This window comes from Elaeis guineensis, chromosome 1 (genome assembly GCF_000442705.2).
Source record: "Elaeis guineensis isolate ETL-2024a chromosome 1, EG11, whole genome shotgun sequence".
Taxonomy (NCBI): domain Eukaryota; kingdom Viridiplantae; phylum Streptophyta; class Magnoliopsida; order Arecales; family Arecaceae; genus Elaeis; species Elaeis guineensis.
In genome coordinates this window covers 152,341,346-152,365,758 of record NC_025993.2, presented here as the reverse complement: position 1 = coordinate 152,365,758, position 24,413 = coordinate 152,341,346, and the positions used below count along the sequence as shown (strand labels likewise).

Genomic DNA, 24,413 nt, shown 5'->3' with positions numbered 1-24,413 from the left:
GAACTGTTTTTTGTGGGTGAGGTAAGCGAATATTTTTTTGCTCACGAATTTGAATTTCTCATGGCAATGGATGACTTGAAAGAGTTAAGAGTCAATACGAAAACAATTAAAAAGAGAACATATATGGAGACTGCAAAATATTTTCTAAAGAACAAGATCATATAAGAATCCTTTTTTTTTTTGGTGTAATTGAGGGTCGATGCTTTAAAAGTATCCAAACTATGGAGGTGAGAAATGAACTCTGGGTCTATCTGCCTAAACTGATATGCTTATTTCAGACGGCAACGAAGAAACAGATGGAAAAATCTGAATTATTAAATGATCTTGTTAATCTATTCTAAGACTGATTTTTAATTAGTTTTATTAAAAAAAAATGAAAACTGCATAAATTTATATTGCACATTTTCTCCTACATTATAAACAACAAAGCTTGGGGATGGATACTGGGTCGAACATATGTCTAGTCATTTGAATTATCCCACACGGCTCACCTGATCAGAAAAAAGGATCTCCGTCACTCCATGGCTTGCTCGTTGTCAAGTTAGAGAATAATGTACCATACATTGATGTTGCTAAGATCGAGCCAACTAAAACATAACGATATGAACTACATTGCCTTGTTGTACTGCATTAAAAAAACGGAAAACAAGTCAAGAGTGCCTCTGCAAGTGGGCGGCCATTTTGATTTTGGTCTCTGAGTCAAATCAAAAGATATGAGCATTTCTTTTCACCCGCCAAAAGAGAGAGAGAAGATGGACATTAATTACCGAACAAATCTAAATCAGATTAGTTACCGTTGGATATGAGCTACTGGGTCCGCTTACACTTCCAAACTAAATGAAACAAAATAAAGCCACAGAAAGCAAGTTCCATGCATGTGAAGGGTTGGAAGCTACGACTAATTTGGTGAAATATTTGTCCACTATAGCATCAGTAATCCGGGACAGATCATCTCAGCACCCAGCATCCATTTAGATACTTCTAGATAGGCCGAGCTTCCAATAAACTTAAATTTTTAATAATGAATTGTACTGGAGAATAAGATTTTCATCGAATAATTCAAAATCGGACCCAGTTTCTTGCCATACGCAGCAATATGGTTGCACCATCTAAACCAAGATTCTGAGGTAAAAAAAAATAAAATAAAATAAAAAGGATTGTCATACAGTTTGAAGCTATCATACAAATATTTCGCGACAATTCAGATATCATCAAGAGCAAGAGGGGTCCAGAAATAAACTGCATGGTCGCTAACCAATGGAACTAACAAATATTCGTGTCCATCTAACCTGTAACGATTTTAGGTCCAAACAGGGACACGTCATGCCCATGTGCCGTGTCCAAAAACAGAGGGCTCATTCTACCTAATAATTGCACGCGAAGACATCAAAGGCATAATCCTCCGAATATTATTACTCTTTACACTCTCCCCCCTCCACTTTCGCTGACGACATTTCATTATTTCCGAAAATAGGGGGTGAAATCCGGAGAAATCCAGTTTTGACGGCTCTTCGCGAGACTATCGCGATCTCGTACATCTCCCCTCCCCATCGCCTGCGCTCTCTCTCTCTCTCTCGGTCGCTTGCTCTCTTTCTCTCTCTCCCCCCACCGCCCCACCACTATAAATATTCTCTCATTGGAATCCGTAGACATAAAACAAATAAAAAGTCTCGTCTTTCTTCTCTCTTCTCTTCTACTTCGCTTCTTCATCCTCTGGGTTCATCGGACGAAGGCGGTAATGCCGGGGAACGACTGGATCAACAGCTATCTGGAGGCGATTCTGGACGCGGGGCCGGCGATCGACGCGTCCAAGTCGTCGCTGCTGCTGAGGGAGAGGGGCAGGTTCAGCCCCACTCGCTACTTCGTCGAGGAAGTCATCACTGGCTTTGACGAGACCGATCTCTACAAGACATGGGTTCGGGTACTGCTTCTGATTCTAATAATTTATTGAGTTTTGAGTTTTTAATAATCTTCTCGATCGAAAAATTTTATTAGATTCGGAAGTGATCTTGTTTTGTTTTCCTCTGTTTTCTTTATTTTTTTTTTTTGTGTTTTTTAATTATCGTATGGGTAGGCGGCGGCGATGAGGAGTCCTCAGGAGAGGAACACGAGGCTGGAGAACATGTGCTGGAGGATTTGGAATCTGGCCCGAAAGAAGAAGCAGGTGTTTTATTTTTGTTCTGTTCTTGGATTAAAAATGTTTCTGTTTCTGCTTTGTTTGTTGATTTATCTGTATGTTGGATGAAATCTATGTTTTTATGTTTTATGTTTTATTTTTTTTCTCCCGGGGTTAGATCGAGACTTGGATTATTTGTTTGGTTTATGTTGATTTTGTTGGTCTATTTTCGTGTTCGGTATATCAATTGATTTTTTGTTGTGTGAGTTTCTGATGGTTTTATATAGACTCGGATGGTCTCTTTGATCGCTCGGCTCTAAAGGATGTTGGCGATCCAATCTAAAAAACCTTCTTCTCCACGAGACGGGATATTTGTTTAGGTGGCATCTGTGCTTCTATGTTTGCATGGGTGCTTGGAAGCGTGCGAGGCAAAAAATTTCTGTCTCATTACTTTGTTATCAGTATAGACAGTGACTATGCGAGATCTCTCTCTCTCTCTCTCTAGTAGGAAGTACTGTCACATTTTTATTTGGTGCATAGACATTGAACCTCAAACGTGGGTCGTTTTGATGTTGTTAGTGCTGGACCATAAAGCCAACTGCAAAGAGTTGGGAAAAGCCCGGATGGTTATGGCTGTGTTGTTAATGCAGCATTGTGATGTTGATGTGATGTATTACATCTCAATCTTAGAAAGAAGAAATCAGTGCACATGGATAGACATAAGAAAAACGTGTCACATTAGTTGTCTAGCTGTCACACTGGCGTTCAAAACAATTCAAGAAAAAAAATTACAAGAATAGAGATTTCATGGAAAAATTCCCTTATTCTGTCTTCCACCTTTCATTCAACCAGACTAAGCAACCTTAATCTTGACTCTTACAGGAATCCATTTCTTTACCCAACTTTCCTGAGAGAATAGAAAACGGATGCTAAAATGGTATTATCTAGCTAGATATTTAATATGACAAATCATCTTTATGTGGAGTATGTATATTCTACATTTCTCCTTCATTTTTCTAGTTAATTTGAAGCAAGATGTTAGGTATAGATTATATTAATATTATTCTCACTAAATGGGGGCAACTTCATCTTAGCAAATTGTGTTCAGTGTGCAATTTTCTTATCTCACTGAATCTAAAAGATAATCACCTTCCTGTTTAATTGGTAAGTTCTCTATAGGATTATACTAGTTTTAATTGTCATCTGTTTGATAACTTCATCAAGTTTTGTTTTGATGGAACATATAGGCATTATTATGAAGCTGCATAGAATTTCAGAAAATATGTGTTGTATTCATTGTTAATGCATAAGCATTTGGCAAGAGTCACTAATCATGACAGGCCTTGAAGAAATAGGAAGAGTGAGAGGTAAGATTACCAAACACTAAGCTCTTTCTAAAGTAACCCCAAAACATAAGATCTATAAACTATAACTAAATAACTTAATGAACTTGCATGAAAAACCATCATTCACAGCATTGGTTTCAGTACTTGTATCAGTCCCATATTGGTACAAGGTCTTTACAGGCTAATTCATGGTACTGACACTTGGTAAGTCATTTGTACTGAGATACTCAATTTGCTGCTAGTACAGTATGGTGCCTTGGTATCAGGCATTGCTTTTTGATATGGCAAACAGAAAAACCATCATGTATTGCCATTTCATGTGTACATTGCATGCTTACCGGCACATGGCTATTGTATATTTCATTTAAATTACCCTTATCACTTGTTCCAATTCAGGCATTTAAATCTTATCTTCAAGCTATAGTTTATCTGTTTCCTTCCCTAGCTCAATGCCTTAACGTTTCTATGATGGAGTTACTCAATGCTCGCTATTTGATGAGAACCAAAGGATGTAGAGTTCCCTTCTTCTCAATAAGCATTGGTGGCATCTCCATGAGCTCAAGAGAAACCTGCAACAGAATATGATGTTTGCAAATCACTTTTCTTATGTTTTCTGTCCAATTTGCCTTCAAACTTTTCTTATCTTCTGCAATAACAATGGGCTGGGGTGACCTTCGAACTTTTGTGGATTGTGGAACATCATAATGGCTATGTGGATTTGCCCTGTTCTCTGATTTAGTTATCATAATAAGGTGAAACATAAAGAAATGCGTGTTTTTTTAATATATGTTTGGTTAGAGATATAGATTTTGACAAGAACAATGAAGACTTATCTTTACATTTGATTAACAAGTGACAGAATCAAATGGGAGGTCATGATTGTGGGGAAACAAAGGCTTGCCATTCAGATTCATATATTAGGCAGAATTCAAATAGTTGCCATTCATAAGAGTGTAACTAATGGATCTTTTGTGTTTAGGGCTTAGAATCGAGTAGAGATTTGCATAAATTCCGAAGCATAAGAGATGACCTGATATTTTCCTTTGGAAACAAGGTTGTTTTGTTATCAAAGCTTGCCATTAATGTATATCCCATTATTTTCTTATGTCTATGAGTAGTTTACTATTTTCATTCCCTTGGTTACTCTATCCTCTTTTGTAAACTTTTTTGTTCAACCAAAGTTGTTGACTGTAACTGTAGTATGAAACCGATAGGTATTTGAGTCAAGAGTTGGTGGCATCTTCAATTAATTATGGTGGGGGTAGACAAGTTTGGTGGGATATTTGGAGGAACTTCAGTTATTCCTTGTCTTGTACTTGCACCTTTTGGTATCACGAGCTTAGAAATTTTAACCAAGGAAAGTGTTATCCTCTAAAGTTGAAGACTTAAGAGTAGATAATCTAAAATTGCTTTACCCTTTGATGAAGTCATAGAAGTATCACATGAAAATGACGTGAAAAGGGAAGTTGCTAGTTATGATCACATAAAATATTCTACAAAGTCTACTTATGCATGTTGGTATGCTGATTGCTGCATACAGAAGACAGATTTCAGTTGAGAAGATAAATGTGAGTTGCAATTGTATATGCAAGGGGCAACAGACTATCAATGAAAACTTATATCATTCATACCCTGGAAAGGCTTGAAGATTGCTTGGAAAATCTTGGAATATGTATCTTTGTGGAGTATGACGTTGTAAGTGGTGTATAGTTGCATAACAGATGAGGCATTATAGTGGATGTGTGTTTCTAATCGGCATAGCAGTTTTACCATAGCTGGCAATTATCTACATTATTTGATGTGAAAAGATTCAACTATCTGGTTAGAGGCCGGTGTTCCCTTTTTGTGTTGACTACTTCTCTTTGTATCTAGCTTATATCTATTGTGCAATGATGTCATGCATGACAATGGCCTCATGTTGATAGGCTTTAATTTTCCATACATTTTCCTTCTAGAACTATTGGAAATTTTCAGTTAGAAATTCCAAGAAAGGTTCTTTTTTGTTTGAAAGGACATGGTTCTTAGTTTTACAGCCAGATGATGTATCAATCAGTATATGGAAAATCATGAGAAAACATTGGACTAAATGGGTCACTAGCTTATTTAATGAGGTCCTAAAAAATAAGGAATATTTATTTACAGTAACAATAGCAATACATAGTACTGCATGAAATTTTATCGATCTTTTGAAGTTATCGGAGCACTTATTGGAACAAAAAAAGTAAGGAAGATGATGTCAACTTCCTAGATTTGTTTTATGCTAGGAAGGGTAATGATGGCATCAGTTCTCTTGCTTGGTCAATGAAAGATTCAATGAAAAGTAAGAATCTCCACATGATTTTTTTTTTTTTTTTGGGACTTGGGAAATGCACATCATAGAGTACAGGGCATTATGTTTGAAAGCTTTCTCAATTAATATGTAGAAAATTGCTGAGGGCATATGCCACACAGGAAAATGGGATGTATTCAAACTTCTTAATAGTTGGATATTTGACTTTCTTTTGGCAGTGGGTTTATGCCAAGTGTGAGTACCAAGAAAATTTGTCTTTACACTTGTCATAGATAAATCAGTCAAGAGGAGATATCATGATATGTTATAGTGTCAGTGGTAAGACAAGGTTAGGCTTAAATGCTAAACTAAAAGAAATTAGCAGACTGATCATCAGAGTATTTTATCATAGTATGTTTCTTCCTTTTTCTTATTGATAATTTAAATTCATTTCTTTTTTCTTTCCCGGAAGGATGCTCCTTTAGCATCAGCTTCCACCATGTAAAAGGACATCACAGAATATGACAGCAATAAATTAATAAGTCAAGTGTCTGCTTTCTGCTATGTACTGAGAATTGCAAAATGAAGAAATTAGTAACATGCTGATGGAACAGTTTGCCATATTCATGACTTTGTGTTGCCAAAGGTGGTAGACTTTAGGTAAATCAAAAGAAGTATATATCATTCTAAACTTGTGAATCTGTGTTCAATATGCCGAGAAGACATGCTTATTAATTGTAAACTTGTTGCTTACTATGTTTTATTTTGGTTGCCTGATGCAGATAGAGGGAGAGGAGGCCCTTCGCATGTCTAAACGCCGTCTTGAACGTGAAAGAGGGCGCAGAGATGCAACTGCTGATATGTCTGAAGACTTATCTGAAGGAGAGAAAGGAGACGTAGTTAGCGATCTATCTGCTCATGGTGATAGCACAAGAGGCAGAATTCCTAGGATCAGTTCTGTTGATGCTATGGAGGCATGGGCTAGTCAACTTAAAGAAAGAAAACTTTATATAGTATTGATAAGGCATGGAACTCAACTTAAAGAAATTACAACAGCTAAAAGTTTTTGTTCTGGTGGTCTAGCCATGCTACTGTTGTAATTTGCATGTTTAGACGATGCATTTTCAAACCATATTGGCGGCAAAATGACATAGGTTCGTTTTTGACTCTTAGTATTTTCTAGTATACCTGGAATTTGGCTTCAAGTGGCAGCACTAAACATGAAACTGACAAAATTTCTTCATTGTGGAAAAATAGAAATTTTATAATACTGCAGGCATTTTTCTCACAATTTAATTTTCAGAGCTTTTTAACAGCCAATTCTGATTTTGCTTTTTGACTATTTTATCGATCCCTTTTTTGTACTTACTATTTGTTGGATGTAAGAAATAGATGGTAGCAATGAATGCTTAAAATGACATTGGTAGTTTGGAAGTGGGAGGATCAAATTGAATAGTTCTTAAGTAGTCAAACTTCTTTACTTAAATGATGAGGAAAAGGGTAGCTTGTAGATTGTTATGAATCATGTAGATCATGGTTTGCTGTACCGCCTTGCACCATTTGGTATGGGGCATACCATAATGTATCGGTCTCGCACCGATATGCTGTCTCGTACCATATCGAACTGCGTATCGGCACTGTAATAGGATGGTACCGGTACAGAGTCTAATATTAAGATAGCAAATCTTGATGTAGGTCAAGGTCTGTGATCGTATTATCAGATTGGTATGGTATGATACACATCCCGTATTGAGACAACTTCCGGCCCCTCTTCTCTTATGGTATTGCTCAAAAACCGGGTGGTACAGGTTGGTAATTGGCAGTTTTGTTCTGTTCCATTCAGATTGATTCGGATTGGTTTCCATACTAAATCAGCAAACCAATCTAGTTTTGCACCAATTTGATACGGTGCACACCGAACCAGCTGGTTCAAATATGGATAATAGTTTCTTTTTTTTTTTTTGTTGTCTGTTTACAGATTTTTATCTTGGTATCAGATGGTATGGTGTCAACAATCAATATAGATGTGGGGAGTATATGTAATATTATAAATTTGGGGACTTCATACTTAGTTTTGATATGATAGTTATGCTTTAGCTGGCTCCTTTATTCCATAGGTAAATACTTGTGTGTACATATGTATGTATGCCTATGCACATGGACAGACATGTACGATAATATGACCTGGTACTTTCCAAAGAAAAGGCAATCTTCTCTCAATATATATTTTACCAGAGGTCCAGAAGTTAAAACTTGAATTTATTTGAGAAAAATATTGAAGCAGAAGCATCAATGAATTTATCGATAATAATAGTATTAGTCACAATATGATAACATCATCATTGTCATCATCAACATTATAACAATCATTAGATGTGTAAACTGGGTTTGATTCTGTGTCCTCAAGTTTGTAAATATTGTCAAGGAACTGAAATATGCAACGGATATATAAGCAAAAAAAAAAAAGAACAGATAATACCTTTGGCTTGTGTGGATTCTTCACACACATTCTTGTTTCTGACAGATTTTTTTTTTCCCAACTTCATGCAGCATTCATGGACTGATACGTGGTGAAAATATGGAGCTTGGTCGTGATTCTGATACTGGTGGTCAGGTACCTCTGCCATGATGTTTGCCTTTGAAATCCATAATGATTTTCCTTCTGAGATTCATTACATAAAAAAATATTTATAATCTCTTCCCTTTTAGATAGGAAGATCTGTTGCTTATGTTTCCTTTTCTGCTGTGTTTAAAATTTAGTGGGCGCTCTAAGCGTATGAAATAACCTGATCTTTCCTGTATTATGTTAGGTCAAGTATGTTGTTGAACTTGCAAGGGCTTTAGCATCGATGCCTGGAGTTTATCGGGTCGATTTGCTGACCAGGCAAATATCAGCACCAGATGTTGATTGGAGTTATGGAGAACCAACAGAGATGCTGACTTCAAGAAACTCTGAAAATTTTATGCATGAAATTGGAGAGAGTGGTGGTGCTTATATCATCCGCATTCCTTTTGGGCCAAAAGATAAATATATTCCTAAAGAACTTCTTTGGCCACATATTCAAGAATTTGTTGATGGTGCACTCGTCCACATTATGCAGATGTCCAAAGTTCTAGGAGAACAAATTGGTGGTGGACAACCGGTATGGCCTGTTGTTATTCACGGACATTATGCTGATGCAGGCGACTCTGCTGCCTTGTTGTCTGGGGCATTAAATATCCCCATGTTATTCACTGGTCATTCTCTTGGGAGAGATAAGTTAGAACAACTTCTGAAACAAGGGCGACAAACAAGGGAAGAAATTAATTCTACATACAAAATAATGCGTAGGATTGAGGCTGAGGAACTGGCTCTTGATGCCTCTGAGGTTGTTATCACAAGCACTAGACAAGAGATAGAACAGCAGTGGCAATTGTATGATGGTTTTGATGTGATTCTTGAGCGCAAACTGAGAGCTAGACTTAAGCGTGGTGTGAGTTGTTATGGCCGTTACATGCCTCGTATGGTTGTAAGTATATTACATTTCTTAGTGCTCTCTCTTTTAGAAATTTCCAAATGTATTTATTTGCAAGGTTTCAGTTCATGCATTTGATTTGACTGTTAAATTGGAGGTCATTTGTTGTTTTGTTCCAGTAAATAATCTATTTGCTTTTTTGCAGATAATTCCTCCTGGAATGGAGTTCAATCATATTATTGTACATGATGGTGATATGGATGAAGTTGAAGGAAATGAGGATAATTCAGCATCTCCAGATCCACCTATTTGGTCTGAGGTCCAGAAATTTACTTCAGAGTCCTTGTTCATGAAACTATTATAATGTATCTTCTTTCTGCCATAACTGTGACAGAAATATAGTCTCTAATTTAACTTATTTAAGCCACCCCCCACCCCCAGGGATTAAAAAAGAAAAAAAATCCAATCTACCCTGGTTTGCTTTTGCTTGCTGCTGTTCACAGCTTTGTGTTATTTACCTTTGGCAGATAATGCGGTTCTTTACCAACCCTCGCAAACCTATGATCCTTGCTCTTGCACGAGCAGACCCCAAGAAGAACATCACAACACTCGTGAAGGCTTTTGGTGAATGCCGCCCTTTGAGGGAACTTGCAAACCTTGTAAGTGGAAGCTAAAGCTCTTAGTATAGCTATTCGTTTTAGCTAGTGTTGTGTGATTACTCTCATTCTGTCAATCGATTATGATGATTTGTCCATCAAAGTTACAAATAATTTCATTTTTTGATGTTTAGTTGCTTTCTGATGTTTTTGGAACTTCATATTTTGCAGACATTGATAATGGGTAATCGTGATGCCATTGATGAAATGTCAAGTACAAATGCTGCTGTCCTGACTTCAGTGCTCAAATTAATTGACAAGTATGATCTATATGGACAAGTGGCATATCCTAAGCATCACAAGCAATCTGAAGTTCCTGACATTTATCGGTTGGCAGCAAAGACGAAGGTATGCTTCTTATGTTAGTCAATTATCAAAATTTAGCAGTCCTTTGACAAGTAAGCTTCTCATTGTGTGTGTGTGAGAGAGAGAGTGAGAGAGTGAGAGAGTGAGAGAGTGAGAGAGTGAGAGGAGGGGGGGGAGGGAGAAAGCCTGTGTGAATTGTTGCAGGCTGTGTCACTTCTAATCTTTTTATCTTGGGTGCATGTCACCAATCAAATCAAACCATAGGAGGTAATATGTTTGTGCACAGCTGCATATATCTTGTCTAATTGTCTATTGAGAAATAATGTGGGGTTGGCATCACAGTCCATAGGAGTTATTATTGAAAGCCTGGAATGTTCCATTTGATTAAGTTTTGAATGATTGTATAAACTATTAATTTTTTTCTTTTATCATCTGTGAGGAGAATAAAAGCGAAAAAGAGTAAGCGGCATTACCATTCTGTAGGGGGGGGGAGAGAGAGAGAAAGGGTGAGAAAGCTGAAGAAATTTGCCCTTCTTTAGCAACTTGTCCTCTGATGGCATTATCTTCTAACCAGACCTGAAAGAAAAATATAATCAATGCACATAATAAGTGTCTACCATATAGAATGGTGGCTACACAAAAATTCTTGCACTTCTAGGTTCTTGGACTAGATATATTCTTTAATTTTGAAGAGATGCTCTTCATGCTTAAACTTGTGAGGCATTATCCGTGCAAGATTACCCTAATGTTGAGCAAGTATATGCAGCATGTCATTTCTTTTGCAAGAAGAGTTTCAATAAATTATATTTATTATTTTATGTAAGATCTAGACTAAAATCACTCCTTATTTTTCTTGTTTTATTCTTTGTAATTATGCAATATATTTCCATATGTAACATAGTTCGGATAATGCAAATAGTGCTTTCCATGTAACTGCTCTAGCAGTCCTTATATTAATAACTGATTGTTTTTGCCTAAATCAACTTGAGAGTCGTGGAGCATCTCTTGATGGTCGGTTGTGACAGAGTTAAAGATTGTTGTTTCAAAATGTAACATTGGTTTGGACATCATACAGAACAAAAGAAGAAAACAATGAAACAGTGAAAACTTGTTAACCCATGTAGTTTTGAAAAATAACAGACGTGATATCACTCATTGCAATGGTGTTCACTTAAGTTGAAGCTGAGTATGTGATATATTGTATGGTTATTAAGATGGCTTGGAACCTAAACCTTACCTTGAACCAACTGGCATCTGGTTGAGAATAGTAGCATCCTGGTTACATGTGACTTATGTCAGAAATGAGTGCAAGTCCTTTAGAATGCTAACAACATTGATGATATATTTCCCCCTTTCCAGGTGAGCATACGGTCTTTCCAAGGTTTGCAGTACCAATATGTACTACCTTGTACCCGCTGTACCATACAATACCAGTACCAACCTATGCTGGGTGTAAGGGATGTACTGAGTATCTATACGCCAAACCGACCCTGTACCAGACATGCTAACACCATACCAACATGGTACTGGTACAGGGTCTGGTACCATGATTGCGAACCTTGGCTCATTCACTTTAAATCCTTGTTACTCTTATTACCAAGATATATTTCTTCAATCGTGCTGCACACCATATAGTTTCATTGACCTGACAGATTTTGTTTTCTGCAGGGTGTTTTCATCAATCCTGCTTTCATTGAACCATTTGGCCTCACCTTGATAGAGGTTACAATTTGATCTCTTCTACTACTTTAATATATAAATGAACTTCCCTTAACAGCATATCTACATTCTTTGCTGGAGCAGGCTGCAGCTTATGGTCTTCCTATTGTGGCCACTAAAAATGGAGGTCCTGTTGATATACATCGGGTTGGTCTATGACTTTTTATCTTTGTTTTTTTTTTTTCTTTTTAATGTACAAAATGTTAGCATCTGTTCTCTTACATTTGGTGAAACATCATTTGTTTCTTTACCTAAGCATTTATACTGAATTTTGCTTCAGGTTCTCGACAATGGTCTCCTTGTCGATCCCCGTGATCAGCAAGCCATTGCTGATGCACTTTATAAGCTTGTTTCTGATAAACAGCTTTGGGCACGATGTCGACAGAATGGGCTGAAAAATATCCACCTATTTTCTTGGCCAGAGCATTGCAAGACCTACTTATCAAGGTTAGCTACTTTCAGGCCAAGACATCCTCAATGGAAAAGGAGTGAAGATGGGTTTGAAAATTCAGAATCAGACTCACCGGGTGATTCTTTGAGGGATATTCAAGATATATCCTTGAACTTAAAACTATCTTTAGATGGTGAAAAGGCTGAAGATAATGGCGCCTTAGAATCTGAAGAGAGTGCTGTTAATGAAAAGAGTAAACTGGAACGTCTTGTAGCAAAACTGTCAAAGAGTGTCATAAGAACCAATCATAAGGACGCATCCAGTGAAAATTCTAGTAAGCTACCACTGTTGAGGAGAAGAAAACATATTTTTGTTATTGCCCTGGATTCTGTTATTCATGAAGATCTTATTGAGATTATTAAGAGTGTATTTGAGGCTGCGCATAAGGACAGGATGTCAGGTTCTGTTGGGTTCGTATTGTCAACATCGCTGACAATATCTGAAATACACACTATTCTCACCTCCGGAGGCATCCCTCCTACTGATTTTGATGCTTTTATATGCAATAGTGGCAGTGATCTCTATTACTCGTCACCAAATTCTGATGAAATGCTTAGCTCTTCCGAGCTTCCTTTTGCAATCGATGATGATTATCATTCACAGATTGAGTATCGCTGGGGTGGAGAAGGACTGAGAAAGACTTTAGTTCGTTGGGCTGCTTCAGTTGTTGAGAAAAAGGGAGAAAGTGAGGAACAAATTGTCATTGAAGATGACCAACGTTCATCTACCTTCTGTCATGCATTTAAAGTGAAGAACCCAGCACTGGTTAGTCTGTTATTTGCATGCTAGAGTTCTTTCTAAGAAAAATTGATATGTGTTTTTAGCGGTATAAACTTGTAATATTATTACTTGAAGTATATAACACTGGTATGTTTTAATTTTTCACAGGTTCTTCCAGTGAAGGAGCTTAGGAAGTTGATGAGAATTCAAGCACTCCATTGTCATGTCCTATATAGTCATGATGGTACCAAGCTGCATGTCATTCCTGTTCTGGCTTCTAGATCCCAGGCACTAAGGTATCAATGAAATTTTAGCTGTATTTTCTTTGAATTTGCTATTGAATCAAATGTCTTTATTTGTTTCTTGGGAAAGCACAATGCTCTTTTTTTTTGGTGCAAACACAATGCTCTTTATCTGAACTTTTGTAGAATCTTTTGTCTTATAAGTGTCATAAAATGAATTTTTTTGATGTACTGAACCAATGTCAACAAGTGTGCAAACAAGCAAAGTGGATCCAAGTACTAAGTTGGTCAGTCTCGGCTGCTCATTATGGAAAGGGGTATTTGAGCTCAAGATAAATTTGATGACGGCTGTTAAAAAGCTTGGCTTGTTCCTGAACTGTGAGCTTGTTAGCGAGCACACCTAGATCTTCTATTTATGTTTGAACTTTGCTTGTTCCCCATGGAACAAGCTCAATCAAGCCTGTTTTGTGCCGAGCCTGAGCTATTCATGAATAGCGTGGTTCATTTGTTTCCATTTGATTGCACTAACATATTTCATAAAATGTCATTTATGCGGATGATTTTTTTTTTGTGCATACCTGTGCATATATGGTCACTGTCGTAGGCGATCAAGAATAAAAAACTAACTCAAACTATCTCAAACTATATAGATAGGATGAGTTGGGATCGTTTCCACGGGGAGCTAGGGCGATTGTTTTTTTTTTTTAAATAAAAAAAATTGATTGTAGAAGGATTAAAGAAAGAATAAAATAGCAAGAATTCAATGGCAAATGTAAATTAATTTGTGAAAGAAAACAAGTCAGAGAGATAACCCAGGGATTCCGAATCCACCATGTAAATTAGATTTATTTATTTTTTTTATGTTGCAATATTAATTCTTGTGATTAGGATATTAGTATAGCTTATCTCTAAGGGGTACGGACTGTATCAGTAGATCATGGCTCATTCTATTAGAGTATAAACTATCTAAATTTAATTAAAAGATATAAGGTTTTAATCTAACATACCACGATCTATCTCTCCTAGGTACTTACTGTATACAGGGATCACGGCACATCAATAGATAGTTTAGGCCATGTAGGTTAGATCAATACCTCAGAATAAAAAGATATGAAATAAAAGCATAATTTTATTGCATGAAAACTAAATACATAAAAGAAAATAAAAATCTATTTACAAACTTCATCGTATTCTTGGATTGAAGGGATTTAGCCACGCATCAAAATTTCTAGCTCCATATTCTCCCCTTTTTCTGGATCCAAAATAAAAAATTTCTGTTCTGCTTCCTTTGCTCATGTGCTCTCTTTGTGCCTCTCCCACTCTTGGATGCCTTTCTCTTGTAGCCTGGTTCCCTTTTTATATGCATTAGAGGCCTCCATAGTCTTAACCGTGTTCAATCTTATACTTTTTCACAGATTCCTTATTTTTTTAGGATTTAAAACCTTACGGCTTCTCTGTTCGTCACATATTAGGCATCCGTTCCACGTTATTTCTGTGGGCGCACCACAAGTCTCAGTCCTTTCTGTTGCCCAGCTATGCAACCCAAGAGGGGGGGTGAATTGGATTTTTAAAATTTTAACGTAAATTTAGAACTATGAGGATTAAATAACAATGAGCAGGATATATGTAAAGAGTGATTTAAGCAAGGTCTAAAAAGTAGATGCAAGAATGCAAGAAGATAAAGAAATTTAGAAAGAGAGAGCAAGTAAGCACAACACAAACAAACAAGATTTATAGTGGTTCGGTGCCAACCTTGCACCTACATCCACTCCCCAAACTCCTACTTGGGAATTCAAATCCACTAAACCGTATTCAACAAGAATACAACGTCGGTACCTCCGACTCTAGCTATCCCAAGCTAGAACACTTATTTTTCGGGTACAAACCAACCCAATACAATCCGATTCAAGGTTCGGACCAATCTTTCCGAGTTTTAGAACCTTTCCAAAACTAAAGATCAACTCAAAAACAGAGTATAACAGTTAATCACACGAAAATACAAATGTAGCTTCTTTAATGAGTAAATAAAGCTTTAAATACACTTTACACAACAATGAAGAAGCTTTTCTTATTCTCTTCAAGGTTGTTGAAGACTTGAATGAACTCTTGAGGGGTTGGTAAACTTAAAATGAAAGCTTCTTTAACTTCAAGAAAGCTCTTGCTTAGGGCTGAAATGAATGTTGGAAAAATCTTCTTTATTCCCTCCTTTAAGTGCCTTTTATAGCTTCAAATGATGGTGGAGAGTGATCTGGATAGTTTTAGAGCCGTTGGAGATCATTAAATGAGTATTAAATGCGTCAAAACGAACTAAAAAACTAGTCGTTACGGAGTTTTTCCGTCGCAGGGGTCGACTCATAGGGTCGATTCATACGCATGAGTCGACTCATGGGATCGACTTCTGTGGCACAGAACAGAAAATGATTGTTCTGTAATTTTGGCATGCACAGCAACAGAGGTCGACTCGTGCACAGAGGTCGACTCATGGGGTCGACTCAATTGGGTGTACCGGCCAAAGAATCAGCGTGTTGTTCAGCCCCTTTTGACATGAATCGACTCATGGGGTCAACTCAATTTTATAAATATGATTTTCTTTCAAAATACACATCCAAAAATATTGATATTGTCTCCAATAGATCACAAATCTTCTGTTCTTGTTCTTGAAGCTTTCGAATCAGAACTTGATAAAATTACGATTTTATCCCTGAAAAACAATAAATCTTTTTCCGAGCCAAAATCATTAGTAACTTCCTCAAATATTTTGTAATCATCAAAATCAATTCAAGAAGCAACAATCTCTCCCTTTTTGATGATGACAAAACACTTGAGCAAAAGCAGAGTATAACATATATAAGGCATTGAACATGAATTTCAAATTTATGAAGATGCATCACTTAAACATCATAGCCAGTTATTTGAATGAAATGCATCATGAGTAGTTTGAAGATCAATTTGAAATTTGCTTATTAGATCATTTGCTTTGAAAATTGATGATAATTTGGGTTCTTTGACACATTTACTTTGACAATGTTGCTTATTGCTCTCGATTCTATTTCTCTATTGCTTATTGCTCGATCTCGATTTTTGATTCTCTGCTCTCTCTTTTTGACAGCATCAATTAAGATCTTAAAAAAATTTGAAGAGAAAAAAAAAGGATAACATAAAGGACATATTTTCTCTACTCTCCCTTTTTGATACCATATTTTATTTCTTTACTCCTCTTTCATTGTTTATTTCTCTACTCTCCTTTATTATAGCAATCGTAAAGGACATATCAATTTGCTCGTATAGAAGATATTGCTATTCATAATATTTCATAGCACAAATATGAGTTATTTTTCATATCTCATAATTAAGACAATTCAATTGATCTCATTCATAAACATTAATCCAAAGACATTTATTGAAATTCAAAGCATAAAAAATGTATATATCAAAATGTGACTGAATACGTTAAGTCAAAATACATAGATCATACAAAAATCATGGATAACAACTATCCAAGAGTCAATCAGCCAACAAAATACAAAGGCCATAAGATAGATCCTAGACAAAAATAGAAAAAAAAGATTAATTATTTTAGATCTAATAGATATCATGGCTAGAGGGATCAGAATCTGAAGAGTCAGAGATATGATGAGGAGATGTAGGATCAAATCCACGGGCACGACCTCAACCATGTCTGTCTCGGCCACGGGTAGAAGTACCGACACGAGTAGAGGGGCGAGAGGATCCTGGAGCTTGGGAAGCTACGGATTGTGCTAGAAGAGAAAGTCTGATGGTATCCAAAAAATCCAAGGCTCTCGACACAGACTGTATCAGGGTACTAAACTGAGTAGAGGCAGTCTCACTGGAGTCCCTGATCTCTCCTCAAAAAGCCAAATCCACCCTCCAAAACTCTCCGAAGTCTAGCCGCCTCTGCAGGCAGATTGGAGACCTCTGTGATGTCCTCATGCGGCTAGGGATGGGCTAAGGCTAATATCTGCCTCTGCAAATTTAGAACTATATCCGTCAGTCTTAGAACACATCCCTCAAGCTCCTCAAGTCGTACGGACTGAGCTGTGAGCATCTGAAAAATAGTAGAGATATGAGGGATCAAAGTCTGGTCTGAGTCATCTTGAGATGTTGACCTCTGAGCAAAGACTGAAGTGGCAAACTGCTAAGATAAAATGGAGGAAACATGCTGGGACATCAGCTCAATCTGATCATTTACAAGTCTGAACTCCGAAGAATGTACCCTGCTCCCTGACTGTGGAACTGAAGCATGTCTCCTCACTGACTCTGAGGGACCAGCCTCGTGATCAGACACAAACTGAATATCTGGAGATGTTTTGTGATCACAAGGAGGTGAAAATAGTCTCTCCTTTGTTCTTTCCTCAGCTGGCTCCTCTGCTCTTTCTTCGATACCTTTTGACCAACCGCCATCAGTCTTTGAAAAATCCATGTGGTGCAGTGTGTGGCGGTTGATGGTGTCAGAATGAGACAATCTAGTAACTGTCTCCCCCTCAAAACTGACTCCGAACCTCCTAAAAACCAAGGTGAGTGCCATACCAAAAGGCAAGTGAGCCTTAGACCTGTTCAGGGTCTCTCTTATGGCTTCAAACATCAAAGCAGGAAGGTTCAAGGGGGTCTGGGTGATCACATGGTACATGATGCTAATATCCCTACCAGATAAGAGGTCATGCCTACTACTCCTAGGGACAAAGAGCTTGGTCACCATGTGATGCAAAAGCCTCATTTCCACTGAAAGTATCTTGGCTTCTAATTTATTCAAACTTCTAGTAAAAATTCTCCCTAAGATAACAGTAATTCCTTCTTCTTTGATTGGGAGCTCCATAGTAGTATAGCCTTCACAAGGCAAGTGCAGGATTTGTTCCAAATGTAAAGGATCAAGAATAATATCAATACTTTTCACTGTAGACTTTACTGTTCCATTGAAGTAACTTAAATTTAAGTAAAATTTTCTGACCAAATCAACATAAGTATTTTTTTTTAATAAACAGTAAAACTTTCATCCTTGATTTTTAATCTTTGATCCAATAGAGAATCCTTCTTTTTCAAAAAACTTGAAATCTATATTCTTTTCGGATTCCACTTTTCGATCAGAGAGAGGTACCTTGCTTGGACTAACTGGGGATTGTGTAGAAGCTGAAGCAGGATCTGGAGTTGGGATTGGAGCAGGAGAGGGCTCGGCTGCTATTCTTTTTCTATGCACACTCTCTTCCAACCCGCGAACAGATTTTTTTCTTTGCGGTAGCTTCATTTTGGGAGTCATTTAGACAAAAGAGACTTGCAAGGAGCTTAGGAGACTAAATGAGTGGTAGAGAGGAAAATATTTAAGAAGAAAAAGCAAGAATTTTGGGAAGATAAATCACCGATTTGGAGAAGAGGGGTAGAATCTAGGGCAAGCTCGAATCACCCAAACGAGAAAGAAAGAGGAGAGGAAGTTGGTTCCTAAACAGGCTACTTGAAGGGTGAAAATCGATGGGAAGAGAGATTTGAGAGAAATCTTCGATTTGAGGGAGAAGAGAGGGAGAGCTTTTGGTTCGGTGGGAGGAAGAAGAAGAAGAAGGGCTGAGTCGGCTCAAAGAAAATTTTTCAATAAAAAGAGAGCGTCCAAAAGGTTTTGACAGAATTACAAGTTTACCATAGGGTCGACCTTGGGGGTCGACTCATGGCACAGAAAAATTCATAAGAATGATGGAAAAATTTGAAAAAATCTGAAACTTTAAGAGAAAAGTGTCTACCTAGAGATTGATCATGTGAAGTACAGTTTTGAGCTTTTAAGAGAAAAGAAGAGATGAGAATTGAGCTCAACAAATTTGGTTCAATGAATTCTTTGGCATTAAGAACTTGGAATTAGAGAGATACTTAAGCTGATGGATCAAGGATTCTTAGTTCTCTTCTAATTTCACAAAATCTATCTTCACTTAAGGCCTTGGTAAAAATGTCAGCCAATTGTTTCTCAATACATATATAGTCAAGAATTATATTATTGTTTTGAACATGTTCTCTTATGAAATGATGTCTAATTTCAATATGTTTTAATTTAGAGTGCTGAATTGGATTTTTAGTTAGATTGATAGCACTAGTGTTGCCCAGCTATGCAACTCAAGAGAGGGGGTGAATTGGGTTTTTAAAATTTTAACGTAAATTTAAAACTATGAGGATTAAATAACAATGAGAAGGATATATGTAGAGAGTGATTTAAGCAAGGTCTAAAAAATAGATGCAAGAATACAAGAAGATAAGAAAATTTAGAAAGAGAGAGTAAGTAAGCACAACACAAACAAATAAGATTTATAGTGGTTTGGTGCCAACCTTGCACTTACATCTACTTCCCAAGCTCCTACTTGAGAATTCAAATCCACTAAACCGTATTCAACAAGAATACAATGTCGGTACCTCCGACTCTAGCTATCCCAAGCTAGAATATTTGTTTTCTGGGTACAAGTCAACCCAAGACAATCCGATTCAAGGTTCGAACCAACTTTTTCAAGTTTTAGAATCCTTCCAAAACTAAAGATCAACTCAAAAACAGAGTATAACAGTTAATCATACGGAAATACAAATGTAGCTCCTTTAATAAGCAAATAAAGTTTTAAATACACTTTACACAACAATAAAGAAGCTTTTCTGATTCTCCTCAAGGTTGTTGAAGACTTGAATGAGCTTTTGAGGGGTTGGTAAACTTGAAATGAAAGCTTCTTTAACTTCAAGAAGGCTCTTTGCTTAGGACTAAAATGAATGCTTGAAACACCTTCTTTATTCCCTCCTTTAAGTGTCTTTTATAGCTTCAAATGATGGTGAAGAATGATCTGGATAGTTTTAGAGCCGTTGGAAATCATTAAATGAGCATTAAATGCGTCAAAACGAGTTAAAAAACTAGTCGTTACGGAGTTTTTTCGTCGCAGGGGTCGACTCATAGGGTCAACTCATACATATGAGTCGACTCATGGGGTCGATTTCTGTGGCACAGAACATAAAATGATTGTTCTGTAATTTTGGCATGCACAGCAACAGAGATCGACTCATAGGATCGACTCATGTACAGGAGTTGACTCATGGGGTCGACTCAATTAGGTGTGCCAGTCAAAGAATCAGCGTGCCGTTCAGCCTCTTTTGATATGAGTCGACTCATGGGGTCGACTCAATTTTATAAACATGATTTTCTTTCAAAATACACATCCAAAAATATTGATATTGCCTCCAATAGATCACAAATCTTCTATTTTTGCTCTTGAGATTTTCGAATCAGAACTTGATAAAATTACGATTTTGCCCCTGAAAAATAATAAATCTTTTTTCAAGCTAAAATCATTAGTAACCCCCTCAATTGCTTTGTAATCATCAAAATCAATTCAAAGAGCAACACTTTCTCATTTAAACTGCGCCATGCATGAAAACCCACGTCCACATGCTTGTTGTGAGGACCCAGGCCTATTCAAATCTCACGCGCCAAATCCCAAGCACCCAGGCTTCTCCTAGCCTCTAAAAATTTAAACATAAAAAGCTTGTGGGTCCCTCATTACAACCTCTCTCTCTTCCTTTAAGAGCCACAGGCCCCATAAAAACTTATGTTACTTTCTTTTTTCCTTTTTTTTTTTTACTTTTATTTATTGAATCCTTTTCGGACATCCATGAATAATTGCATATTGTGCACTTGACATGCCTGAATTTGGATATGAGTTTCATCTGCATGTGTTGAAGGACCGTTTGCTTGTTGATTTACGATTAAATCTCATAATCAATTGTTTTCTGAAAAAGAACATAAAAAGTATCGAATATAAAATAATATGACTTAAATATTAAGAATTTTAATACTTTTTATGTTACATTCGATGCACTGATCACACCCCCCAATTTGAACTTTGCTAGTCCTCGATAAAGAAAGAATTTAGTGCTAAGTACCGTTTAACTTAGAATTTTGAATTTCACCAAGTATTTTTCAAAAGGGCCCACTGATGTTCAGTAGAGTGAGTAAGATATGTCATTGGGATATTAATACTAATCAATGTGGGAGTTAAACTAAGAGCACTAAATCTTTTCTGAATTTTTTCTAAATTACTCTTACCTTTATCTCCAAATTATTAACCTTCATATGGACAAGTATATTGTTACTTTCGTTCGTCATTTATTATTTTTTTTTTAACGTGGTATCGCTATTGTGTCTTAATCTCTTAAGCTTTCTGTTTGATCTATGTAGCGAGTTTTCAGCCAATGACTCTCAAAACCGATGGCTTTAGGATACTAGGTATAGAATATCCTTCGGACTTGCTCGAATCAAATAAGTTACGAGTTAAAACTAGCTTTACAATAAAGCTTCTTTGCCCTTCATATCTTTTGATGCGAAACTCAATGCTTGCTTAAGCAAAGAGGCCCGATTATTCAGCATGAAGTACTTGAAAATTTTTTTCATATTTTTTTTGTATATATATAAAGAAACGTATAATTATCCTACACAAGTCCATGAGAAGTAAACTCTTCTTTGATACTGGTAGAAAAATTTAGAAATGCTCAAAAAAAATTATTTAAGTTCTGAACTTAACTCTTTATTGAGTTTTCTTAATACTTGATCCCTCGATATCTCACAAACTCTCTGATCTGTACATCAATTTTTTTTTTTTAATGCTTGATTTAACTCGATTCTTAAGTGTACTCAGGTGCTTAAATGCTAAATACTAACTTACTTGAGGACTTAAAAATTTTTTATTCTCCCCCCCAACTTAATCGACATTGTCCTCAATGGAGTAAGAAAAAATGAAAGGTGCGCATACAAAGAGAAAGAAAAATGAGAGATATCACCTGATTTAAAAATCTTTTCAAAATTGGTTCTTCTCCCAATTTAGCCAATATTGTCCTCAAATCTCTATAAAAGATACGAAGTAAAACTCGATTAACCTAAACAAAATACAAAAGAAAGCAAAAGCTAGAACTGGGTTGTCTCCCAGAAAGTGCTAAGTTTATTGTCTTCAGTCAGATCATATTTATTGATAGGTACTTCCACACAGAGTGATCCATTATTTCTAAAAAAAATAAACATTAGTTAAAATAAAGTAAAAAAAATTGGGTTGTCTCTCAAAAAATGCTAAGTTTCAAGTCTTCAGTCGGACTGAACCCGTGATACAGAATCAATCAGAATAAATAGGCTCATGGAGAACCATGGCCGGCTCAATTTCAGTAGGCAACTCGAAGAATGGTTTCAATCGTTGTCCATTTACTTTAAAAGTAGCACCATTGCTTGAATTTTTTATCTCTATAACCCCATGAGAGAAATTTTTTTTTGCTATATAAGGCTTTGTCCATCTAGATCTAAGTTTTTCAGGAAATAAATGTCGCCTAGAGTTATACAAAAGAACTTTTTGACCAGATAAAATTGATTTTTTAAAGATTACTCGATCATGAAATATCTTAGTTCGTTCTTTGTATATCTTAGCATTGTCGTATGCTTCATTCCTAATTTTCTCAAGTTCATCAATTTGTAGCTTCCTATGTTATCCAGCCTCGTCTAGATCCATGTTCAACTTTTTGATAGCCCACATAGCTCTATGTTCAAGCTCAATTGGCAAGTGACATGCTTTACCAAACACAAGCCTATAAGGAGATATTCCTAAATTGATTTTGAAAGCAGTGCGATATGCCCAAAGAGCATCCATTAGCTTCAATGATCAATCTTTTCTATTGGTGCTCGCAGTCTTCTCTAGGATTTGTTGGATTTGACGATTTGAAATTTCAACTTGTCTACTAGTCTGGAGGTGATAGGGAGTGGCCAATTTATGGGTGATGTATTTCTTCATTAGAATTGCAAAGGATCGATTACAAAAATGTGTTCCCTGATCACTTATAATGGCTCTAGGGATTTCAAAACGAGAGGATATTTTTTTTAGAAATTTGATAACAATTTTGCTATCATTCGATCTACACGGCATAGCCTCTATCCATTTGGATATGTAATCGACAGCCACTAAGATAAATTCATTCTCAAAAGAGTTTGAAAGTGGCCCCATGAAATCGATACCCCACACATCAAAATTTTCACAAACTAAGATCGAATTTAATGGCATCATGTCTCTTTTTGTGATCCATCCTACTTGTTGACATCTAGTACAGCTTTTACAGTACTTATGTGCGTCCTTGAACAATTTGGACCAATAGAATCCATATTGGAGAATTTTTGCGGCAGTTTTTTTGGATCCAAAGTAGCCATCGCAGGCTTGATCATGACAAAAGGATAAGATACTTTTGATCTCATGGTCCGGGACACATTTTCTAATGATTTGATCAGAACATTGTTTAAACAAATATGGATCGTCCCAAGTAAATCTTCTAATGATTTGATCAGGACATTGTTCAAACAGATATGGATCGTCCCAAATAAAATATTTTACTTGGGCAAAGAATTTGTGTTTATCCTGAGTAGTTCAGTAAGAGGGAATACTACTAGTGGCTAAGTAATTGACAATATCAGCGTACCATGATTCTTTGGTCACGGACATGAGTTGTTCATCAAGAAAAGACTCTTCTATTGATGGTTCATTAGAGGGTGCATCAGTCAATCAGGACAGGTGATCAGCCACTACATTTTCGGTTCCTTTCTTATCCCTGATTTTTAGGTCAAATTTTTGAAGAAGTAAAATCCATCGGAACAAACGTGCTTTTGCATCTTTCTTTGTTAAGAGATGTCTAATAGCTAAGTGATCAGTGTATACAATGATATGTGACCCAAGCAAATAAGATCTAAACTTTTCGAAGGCAAAGACGATAGTCAAGAATTCTTTTTCAGTAATTGAGTAGTTGAGCTGCGCATCATTAAGGGTCCTACTGGCATAGTAAATAACTTGCGGCAATTTATCAATTCTTTGTTCTAAAATGGCTCTTATGGCATGATCTGATGCATCACACATGAGTTCGAAGGATTGAGTCCATTCGGGTGGATGAATGATGGGTGTGGATGTCAATGCCTTTTTAAGATGCTCAAAAGAATCGAGGCACTCAGAAGTGAAATCAAATTTGACATCTTTGGCAATAAGATTGGTCAGTGGTCGAGCTATTTTGCTAAAATTTTTGATGAACCTTTTATAGAAGCCAGCATATCCTAAAAATGAGCGAATTTCTTTGATTGATTTGGGTGGTGAA

General features: G+C 36.6%; 1 protein-coding gene across 3 annotated transcripts in view; it reads left to right on the top strand.

Moving 5' to 3' along the window:
* The first annotated feature begins 1,600 nt into the window (after positions 1-1,600).
* Positions 1,601-24,413, top strand: part of LOC105039053 (probable sucrose-phosphate synthase 1) — a 29,911-nt gene continuing 7,098 nt past the window's right edge. For 2 of the 3 annotated variants that reach the window (XM_010915030.4, XM_010915029.4), the window contains exons 1-12: positions 1,601-1,921; positions 2,075-2,164; positions 6,514-6,755; positions 8,282-8,345; positions 8,542-9,240; positions 9,392-9,505; positions 9,714-9,845; positions 10,014-10,190; positions 11,817-11,870; positions 11,952-12,014; positions 12,148-13,083; positions 13,207-13,334. In XM_010915030.4, coding sequence (XP_010913332.1) covers positions 1,739-1,921; positions 2,075-2,164; positions 6,514-6,755; positions 8,282-8,345; positions 8,542-9,240; positions 9,392-9,505; positions 9,714-9,845; positions 10,014-10,190; positions 11,817-11,870; positions 11,952-12,014; positions 12,148-13,083; positions 13,207-13,334 — 2,882 coding nt within the window. In that variant the 5' untranslated portion in view covers positions 1,601-1,738. Of the gene's footprint in view, positions 1,922-2,074; positions 2,165-6,513; positions 6,756-6,785; positions 6,886-8,281; positions 8,346-8,541; positions 9,241-9,391; positions 9,506-9,713; positions 9,846-10,013; positions 10,191-11,816; positions 11,871-11,951; positions 12,015-12,147; positions 13,084-13,206; positions 13,335-24,413 lie in introns of those variants that run through there. The other variant, XM_019848459.3, reaches the window with a different exon arrangement.